The sequence below is a fragment of the Siniperca chuatsi genome, linkage group LG1, assembly GCF_020085105.1.
Source record: "Siniperca chuatsi isolate FFG_IHB_CAS linkage group LG1, ASM2008510v1, whole genome shotgun sequence".
NCBI lineage: Eukaryota > Metazoa > Chordata > Actinopteri > Centrarchiformes > Sinipercidae > Siniperca > Siniperca chuatsi.
In genome coordinates this window covers 3,119,999-3,130,024 of record NC_058042.1, presented here as the reverse complement: position 1 = coordinate 3,130,024, position 10,026 = coordinate 3,119,999, and the positions used below count along the sequence as shown (strand labels likewise).

Sequence of the window (10,026 nt, the reverse complement as noted above, 5' to 3'; positions counted from 1 at the left end):
CGGGTGAATGACAAAGAAGTTCATTTAAATTAAATTTAAACTTTAAATCGTTCACACTGCTCCTCGCACCCATAATAAAATAGTGCGACATCTCATTTTAAAAAGATGGTTTTTGGTGTATTAATTTTATGCCGAATCGAAAACTAAAACGTACAAACTCAGACGATACATTCAAAAGTGTCATATTAGGTGTGTGCCTTGTTAGATACTCTTAAACGTGTCCTTTTTAGATGAGGTTTGGCGTCACAGTGTAACGACCCGTGTTACCGCTGTGCGCGCGCTCTAGCACACTGGAGTCAAATAACAGAAAGCTTTCATTTCTTATTTTAATAAAGCTGATTCATTTGAACATTTACTATTTTTCATTTATTTTGATAGATCCGATTTTTATTTATTTAACTCCCTTAAAAGTGTATCTTTCATGATGATGTACCAGGAAAGCTAAATACAACTTCTGATCAATGAAAATATCACAGCATTTATTATTTTTTGCTTTTACACTTTCAGGCTCACAAGAGAATGAACCCCTTCAATTCTGAAAACACTATTGTTGTTGATGTAATACCACCTTCAGCCAAAAGGGAAACTGTATTGTGGGGTGTAATGACTGCTGTAGCCTGTAGGCTGCCTTTTAGCCCCTCCACAGGGATGGCGAAATATCTTAAAATTTGTTTCAGACATTCATGATCCCCAGAGGATGAATCCTAATGACTTTGGTGATCCTCTGACTTTTCATCTAGCGCCATCAAGAGACTGACATTCAGCATTTGAGCTAAATGTCTTAATAGATATCAGATAGATTGTCATGAAATTTGGTTCAGACATTCATGGTCCCCAGAGGATGAGTCCTAATGACTTTGGTGATCCCCATATTTTTTTTACATACGCCACTATGAGATTGACAGTTTTGGTTTTGAGTGAAATATCTTGACAGCTAATGGATGGATTGCTGTAAAATTAGTTTCAGACATTCATGATCCCCAGAGGATGAATCCTAATGACTTTGGTGATCCTCTGACTTTTAATCTAGCGCCATCATGAGATTGACAGTTTTGCTTTGAGTGAAATATCTTAACAGCTATTGGATGGATTGTCCTCAAATCTGCTACAGATAATCATGATCCCCAGAGGATGAATCCTAATGACTTTGGTAATCCTCTGACTTTTCATCTAGCGCCATCAAGAGATTGACATTCAGCATTTGAGCAAAATGTCTTAATAGATATCGGATAGATTGTCATGAAATTTGTTTCAGACATTCATGGTCCCCAGAGGATGAATCCTAATGACTTTGGTGATCACCATGTTTTGTTTTATTTTCTTGCGCCACTATGAGATTGACAGTTTTGAGTGAAATATCTTGACAGCTATTGAATGGATTGTCCTGAAATCTGCCACAGATGGTCATTCAATTCAATTTTATTTATTTATTTATTTAAGCGCCAATTCATAACAGAAGTTATCTCATTGCACTTTTCCTATAGAGCAGGTCTAGACCGAACTCTTTATTATATTATTTACAGAGACCCACCAAATCATGGTCCCCAGAGGATGAATCCTACTGACTTAATCCTCTGACTTTTCATCTAGTGCCACCACGGGGTTGACATTTGGCATTTTCAACTAAATGTCTTGCTAAATATTGGATGGATTACTATGGAGTTTGATACAGACATTCATGTTCTCCTCAGGATGAATTGTGATCACTTTGGTGACGCCCTGACTTTTCATCCAGTGCCATCAGGTCAGAATTTTACTTTGTCACAATATTTTGGTTTATGACCGAATTACCAGCAAAATGAATGTGGTTCCAGATGTCTGAATGGTTGCCCACGTCTTAATCCTATATTTTAAGGGTTTACCTGGTTCCTAAAAATAAAAAATAAACAAAATAAAAAAAAGTTACTATGTGACAAAGCCATTAAAGTTCAATCTGGGACAAGGAAGACAGATAGTAAAATGAACTGGCAGCCCAATGAGAGGCAGAAGACTCACTGGTAGATAAACTGAAACAATGCCACTATTCAGATGAGAGAGACGGCCAACGAAAATAGTCAAATGATGCACCTCGTCCACTTCCTTTTGAGAGTTAAACGTCATCTGAGCAGAGAGTATACATGGTGTGCTACCACCTGTGAGGATGGAGAAGAAGTCAGGTGTTGACCTGCACATGGAGACCTCAGAAGGAGGCCTGAAGGAGCTGGTGCTGAAGTGGTTCACTGAGACCCAGGCGCCGCTCATCCTCAACAACGGAAACTTCCCTGACTGGTTTCAAGGCTTCGCTGTGAGAAAGTAAGCAACACAGAAAAGACAGGATCTGTGGCGAAGGAGTGAAGAGAAGTTTAAATATATATATGTACATGTGTTGGCACATAGTAGATGTTGCACTTGTTGTGGCCTTGTGGGTTCTGATAGGTTGGGGCATTTTATTTGCGTTTATTTGAATAGATTTCTAGATATCTCTGCCATGAACGTTATGTTTTTCTCATGTTTGTTTATCTGTTAGCTGCAGTGTCGTAGCTACAGTGCTACTGTGGTCGTGCAGTGGCAGAATGCAACTTGTACATGTACTTTAATCCAGTATTTCCATTTCATGCAACTTTATAATTCTACTCCACTACAAGTATTGTACTTCTTACTCCACTACATTTATTTTGCAGCTTTAGTTTCTAGTTACTTTGCAGTATATGATGTATTGTTATAGATTAAACTACCAAACAGAATATAAAATAGTTCAAACTTGCTCCACCTCCACCAGCTACAACAGTAAAATGCTACCATCCAATAATATAATACAGAGTATGACACTAACAGGGAGGGGCCAGTTTTCTGCACAATGAGTACTTTTACTTTTGATACTTTAAGTAGGCCTACATTTAGCTAATAAACATACTTTTATGCACTTAGTACTTACTTTTTATGTACTTCCTCTCTGAGGTTATGTGCTCGATATTTTTTATGGTAATTTAGGGATTTTAAGAGCCTGGAGTGAGGGGTATATATTACAATTAAAAGCGTACACATGGTGGGTAATTCATGTGCTGATTGCAGTGTTTGTAGACTTGTTTTAGGCCACCAAAAAAACAAATACAAAACAGTGTTCAGTATTTTTCCTATTAATTCCAGGTAGTGTGGAGACTTAGACCCTCAAACAGAAAATATAATATAAAAAATATAATTAAACAGGGGAAATCAAAATAATTTAAAGAATTTTGAGACTTGGATGAGGTGATTCATACTAACTATTCAGTTAGTTAGATATCTCAAAAACCTGTAAACCATAAATTATAGAAATATAGTATTGCATGTTTACTTTTTGTGTTATTTTTGTGATGAAACCAATAACATTTTTATCGGTGACAAACTAAATCATTGTGTAACAGTAGCACAAGTCGAAAAGAGTCATAAAGTGAGAAAACTGACTCGGTAATGTCAGTTTCACAGCAATATCGACCTCAAGTTTGCTAACATTAGCTAATATTAGCTAACATTAGCCACCACAAGCTACTGGTCATACCAGGCTGTAGCTGCAAAACCCTCTGCGTTTTGACCTGCCACTCCATTTGTAAGACTAAGACTGTGTTACTTTTTTATTTAAAAAATTACATAGTCTTGCTTTAAGGCAAGGAACAGATGATAATCGACTTGATTTCAGATATAAAGGCTGTGTTTACAGCGTGAAAAATCAATGTATTTGACGGGATCGATGACTCTGGATGTATCATCAGTAGATGACGTGTGAGAGTGACTAAAAGACAGATACGAGTCTGACAGAGTTTTCATATTTTTAAATCTACTTTGCCTGTAAGTCTGTTAAACTGGTTCTGACCTGCTCTCTGCCGCAGGGACACGGAAGATCTATTGAGAGATAAAGCTCTGGGCTGTTTTCTCATTCGCCTCAGTGATAAAGCAATCGGCTACATCCTTTCCTACAAGTGAGGCAAATCAAGTCTTTTGAACATTGTCCAATTGCTTCTTTATTGACATTCTGATTCACCTCACTGTACTGGCCGTGCATTTCCTTCCAAAGGGGCCACGACAGGTGCCGCCATTTTGTCATCACCCAGAATCAAGACGGACAGTTCGTCATATCAGGAGACTGTCAGACATACGGCAGCCTCACAGAGCTGATAGAGCATTACAAAGTCAGCCCCATCCAGCCCTTTGGAGAGCACCTGACCTCCAGCTGCCATGAGGTGAGGAGGACACAGAAAGTTTGATTAACTCACATGCCACATATACATATAGAATACCTATTTTCTGTAAGTGTTAAAGTATAACTGCAGTTTACAAAATGTGTTGTTATTCGCTGGAGTAATTATTTTTGATGACTATGTCAGTCTGTCGGTCGGTCAACCACTTTTGTTCAGACTGAAATTTCTACATCTATTACCATGAAATTTGGTTCAGACATTCCCGGTCCCAAGAGGATGAATCCTAATGGTGGTTCAGTGATTTTTCATGTAGCGCCACCAGCACAACAAAGTTTTCAACTATCCGGTAAAATAGGAGCAAAAACTCTAAGGCACTGTGAGTCCTAAGCCTTCATCGGAAATGTGTTGGTGTCAGCCATGTAATATTAAAAGCTTTTTATTACATTTTGTTTATAAAGCAAAGATGCACTGCAGTTTTTCCCCTTGTTTTGAGTAGACCTATCCAGTAAATAAGATATGACAAAGACCCCTACTGTACAGACATTCATGTATCCTAAAGACTTTGATGACTTTTCCTCTAGCGCCAGGTTTTGTTTAATATCTCAACAACGTTTGCTTCAGACTCTCGTGTTCCCAACAGGAGGAATTTTAATCACTTTGGTGATCCCCTGACTTTTCACCGAACTTTCATCTGACTCGGCTGTACTCTTCGTTTGGCGCGAATTAATAAATGTTAGCATGCTAACGCGCTAACATGTGTGCTAACACATGGTAAACATTTCCTGCAAATCATCAGCATGTTAACAGTGATGAAGTAGATGCAGCCAGAAAACAATAGGCCTGATTACTGATTACTGGGCCATCTTGGAACCATTAGGTCAGTTTCAGGTGAAACTAGCTATTAACAGATACTCAGGTAGATTCCCTCCTGAGGGCGGGGCTTATGTAACACAGAGTAGCTTAAATTTTTCAAATTTTCTCAATTGAGAATGACTTCCGGATGGGAGCCGAAACGTCTTGATTCTGAAAACAGTGTCCAGACGACTACGACTGAAACCTTTTCTACTACATGTTAGCATTGTTGTTGAATGTGAGCATGTTGCCGTTAGCATTTAGCTCAACTGTACCTCAGTTCTGTACCGCACCTCTGTTCCCTGTTGCCATCAAAGAATTGGCGCCACTTTCTTTTTGTGTGCCAGATCATTTAGGTTTGAATCACAACAGGTTAAATCAGCTGCGTCTGACGTTGACCAAATACTCCAGTTTCTAAATCTGAAATGCCGCTGTTACTTTCAGGTAAACACAGGTGAGCTGTATGATGTGGTGAATTACAGCAGCAAAGAGAAGTCTGGGGTGAGTGTCCAAGCTCTGCGGACTCTGTGGGACCAGAAAAATGATCCTCACAGCGACCCTGGCACTAATCAAAGGATTCAGCAGCAAAATGACCCTCCTACGGTGCAGCCACCTTCGCTGCCACCTAAATCCCAAAACAGAAAGCTGACGGGAGCGGTGTCTGTAGACGCAGTGTCCCTCTCACAGGTATGAAGGAAATTAGAACTGATCGATTATGCACCGGTGTTTTGTTTGTTGGAGAGTTGTGGTGCACACAAAGACACTTTAAGAGTCCATGAAAAGATTTTATTAGGTCTAAGGTGTTTGTCATGACCTCATATAAAACTGTTAATAAGAAATATTGAAGTTTAATTGTTGTTGTTTAACAGAAAGCACATGTGCTGCATGCTTTTCTTACAATGTTTTTTACATTTCAGTGAGTATTTCTGAGCACTTCAACATTGTCTTTTTAGGACACTGTGGAGTTATTTGAATATTTGCAGATATTTCAGCTCCATTCATGTAAACTCAACAATACCAGAGTTGTTATTTACACATATTTTATACAGTAAAATGTCTGGCTTGTTGTGGTTCCCTCACAGAGCTGAACCACAGGTGGCAGCATGTACAAAAAATCATCAGATCAAAATATTTACTTCACTTGTTGTCAAACCAACACTTCAAATTTTGAATTTAGTGTCCATGAACATACATGAAAATCTTCCTTCCTAAACAGTAACAGTAAAGAGAAACAAAAATAATTGTGTCCCTATACAAAGAGAGTCACATCCAAGCCACAAACACTGGACCCAACTGAATAAATAAGTAAATAAATAGGTTAATGAGTCCATGTGAGTTCTGAGTGTTATTAGTGTTCAGAGGTTAGGCTGCGTCATAAGGGAGAGATCAAATCTTTTTACAAAACTGTTTTAGTTGCATTAACAACATTAAACACTGAGTCCTGCCAGTCCAACTTTTAGTCCGACGAAATCAACCAAAACAAAATCATCCGCTGAGGAAGATCGTATGATACGATTGCTAATGGAGCGTGTGGAGAGACTGCTTTGTCGTCCATCTTCTCATTGTTCTGGTATCATGTCCTTCAGGGTGTACCTCCAGTGCCAAAAAGAGGCAGGCCTCTGGGCTTCTCCCAGAGTGGATCTTTGCCTGACGCAACACCACATCCAAGTAAAACCCAGACCGACCCAAACAGATCCCAGAGACTCAGAGGGAACGCAAACCCGGTGCTAATGTCTGACAGAGACTCATTTAAAACCACTGACTATCCGAGCTATCCAGGTGATCTTTGTCCACCAAGGAACACATACTCTGAGCTGACGCAGCTGGAGAGCAGAAGCAAATCTCTACCAAAACTGAACAACATGGAGGAGGAGGAGGAGGAGGAGGAGGAGGAGTACTCTAACCAGCTCAGTAGTCCCTCCTTCACAACATCTTATTCACCCACTCCACTGAAGAAGGTCACCTGTCACACCTACTCCCTCCATGATCCCAGAGACAGTTTGAGGCCGAGCAGCTCCAGGTCAGAACAGCAGGGCGATGATGTGGAAATGTTGAGGTCCAACCCGCTGTACCAGACCTCCGAGGGGCCTGGAGGGGGTTCGGCACAGCAGGGAGGCGGCATGTATGCTGAGGTTCCCCAGAGGCCGGTACCTGCCGGGCTGCCTGATGACACCTATGAGCTGATCCCCGGGGAGGCCGCTGCTGTCCAAGGCAACACTTACGAGTCTCTGGAGGATATGAAAACCAAGAAGTCCAAATCCACCTGGGGGAAAAATGTAAGTCAGAAAGAATGATCAGCGTTGTTGATGTTATTGAGAGCAGAAATATCAACTTTAACGGCTTTCCGTTTTTTTTTTTCTCTGTTTGCAGAATATGAAATGGAAGAAATTCCTTCCTGATTACAAGAAGAAATAAACGTGACTAAAAGAACTGTTTGATATTTTGTTAACTGAGACAGAAGTTAAATGAATATTAAAAATAAATCACTTTTATAATATCATTTTGTTAAGTAAGAAAGTTACGTAGAATTCAGATGTTTAAACGCTGCAAAAACCCCACTTTATATAAATCCAGCTGTTATCATTATGTATTTTCTGGTCATTGTCCTTTAAAGTTAAAATGTTTTGTATCTAATGATTTTAGTAAATTTTAGTAAACAAGATTAATTAAGATACATTCTTCCATTATTATTATTTTGTTTACTGATATTATTATTATTAGTAGTAGTAGTCGGTGGTATTTTAGTAATTGTAGCAGCATTAAATGTGGTTCAGTATTTAGTCATTTGTTTATTTTGTCATTGAACCTTTTAAAACATCTTTAAATTCATATAAATTAACGTTTTCATTTACTTTTCTACAAAAATGTAAAAAGTTACTCACCGAGAGGCTTGTGTCACTGTTCATCATGTGTTCATATTTGTCTTTTTTTGTTTTTTTAAATGTGTTTATGGATCTATAAAACACAGCACAGCATAGAGCACACAACGTTTCCAACACGGTCCCAAACCAGCAGCTGTGACATTTAATGCCAGGATGTTTGACAGGAAAACGAGTCCGTCTGTTAAAGTTTTGGGACGTTTTAAATTAAAGCTGGAGGCAAGACAGGAACATCATGGCAACCGCTGCTGCAGTTCTAATAAACATAATAAATAAATGTAATATAAAGTGAGAATGCGCTGCCTCACAGCAGTCCACAGAGGTGTTTCTGGTTGATTCACTGTGGTGTATTTTGACTTCATAAGATGTAACAAGTTCTCGCTTAAAGGGAGAACTTATTTACTGCATATTTATACTACATGTGTGAAAAAAGCCTTTTGTGGCCCCAGAGGGAGCTGCTGATAAACGTCCTCAGGTGATGTCACTTGAGTCGGCGTCGGGGCGGGGCTGAAGACTACGAGTTTGAAGATGAAACTAATCTGTTGGCGTGGAGTTAGAAAGACGTGAGCTCACCAGACCTCCGCAGCTGCTCCTCATCTCTGCTGCAGGCTCCAGGCTACATTAGCCGCTACTAGCATAACACACCTCAATCTCTGCGGTTGAGTTGCATTGTGGGTAATGTAGGAGCCAGGTTTTGTTAAGGAAGATCTCTGCTGCATTGATTTTGATCCTTTTTCTCCCTAATTGTCCATCGTGAGTCTGTCAGTGTTATAGGAGTGCAATGCTGAATTGGTGGAGTACTCTTTTAATGAGTCTGAGGTCCAAACTCAGTTCGGGCTTCACAGTCGGACCTGTTGAATCTAGTTCTAATCCTTACTCTCCCAGCTTCAGTTTTCTTCTCGTTTCCTCTGTGGACTGAACATCCCACCTCTTCCTCTGTCCCCAACTTCTCTTTTACTGAGTCTTCCTCACGAGGCCCGATCCGGCCCAAAGCATCCCTCCTCTTGATGATTTGCTCTTTTTCTGAAATGCCTTCCAGCTCTTTTTGAACTCCCTCTCCTTCATGATGACTTCTTCCTCCATTTGAAACTCCATCCTCGTCATCTACATCGTCCTCTGAGGAGGATCTCTCTCTCTTTCCCCTTTCCTTGAGCCCTGTCTCCTCTCTCCAAAAGGCTTCTTGTCCTGTTCTAGTCACCTCCTCGTCACCATAAGAATCTGTCTTTTCTCAGTCTAATTACTCACATGCCAATAAAAATAACTGGTCTCTCCCTTATGAATTAAGGAATGAATTACATTTACCAATTTGGAAACATCTCTTTCTTGCTTCCATGTGTTTCAAATGCTTCAAAAGCACTTTCTGAACAGGTTCTTCTTCTTCTTCTTCTTCTTCTTCTTCTTCTTCTTCTTCTTCTTCTTCTTCTTCTTATTGCCAGTTCAGTTTCATGGGGAACAACTGCAGAAGACTATTGCATTTCGTCTTATTTTCTTTCCTTCATATTTATTTTATTTTATTAATTCCCTTGTATTTGTCCCTGTATTTCATTTGGCTTTTTTGCACCATAGAGCAATTTTGTTTACAAATAAATGTTTACACTTATAGGCTATAACTGCTGTTTGATTATTATTATTTTGATTCAGTCAGTTTGACAGCTGACCACCACCACTACAAGTTTTACTGTACTGCACTGTAACACTGTGATGTAGAGAAAAGAGGAATGTTGCTCATTTTAAAAGCTAAATTCTGCCATTGAGCAAAATAAAAAATAAAAAAATAAATCAGTATGGGAGATCCCTCCCAACCAGGGGTTGGAAAATGACTAAATACATTCACTCAAGTACAGTACTTACTCAAGTAAGTACAATTTTGAGGTAAGGTCAGTTGGAAATTTTGTACCTCTTACTCTTTATTGGACAGCTGTAGTTACTAGTTACTTTTCAGATTAAAAGTTGTGGAAAATGCAGCAGCACTAAAAGTCTAAAAGTTATGCAGTGGGTGTTTTAACTTCAGGAGCTGATTGCAGTGACAAAGCTGCCACTCATCAGTGGTAGCCCATAGAGCATTAGAGCAGGACTAGTATGCACTGGTGTGACCTGTATCTACATGGGAATTTGGTTTACACTTACTTAGTTACTCGAAA

General features: G+C 39.4%; 1 protein-coding gene across 1 annotated transcript; it reads left to right on the top strand.

Annotated features, from left to right (window-relative positions):
* The first annotated feature begins 2,084 nt into the window (after positions 1-2,084).
* Positions 2,085-9,977, top strand: sh2d7 (SH2 domain containing 7). The gene is made up of 6 exons (XM_044194108.1): positions 2,085-2,292; positions 3,846-3,935; positions 4,031-4,196; positions 5,451-5,693; positions 6,593-7,282; positions 7,377-9,977. Exons 1-6 carry the CDS (start codon positions 2,141-2,143, stop codon positions 7,419-7,421), a joined length of 1,386 nt encoding a protein of 461 aa, XP_044050043.1. The 5' UTR covers positions 2,085-2,140; the 3' UTR covers positions 7,422-9,977.
* Positions 9,978-10,026: the final 49 nt, after the last annotated feature.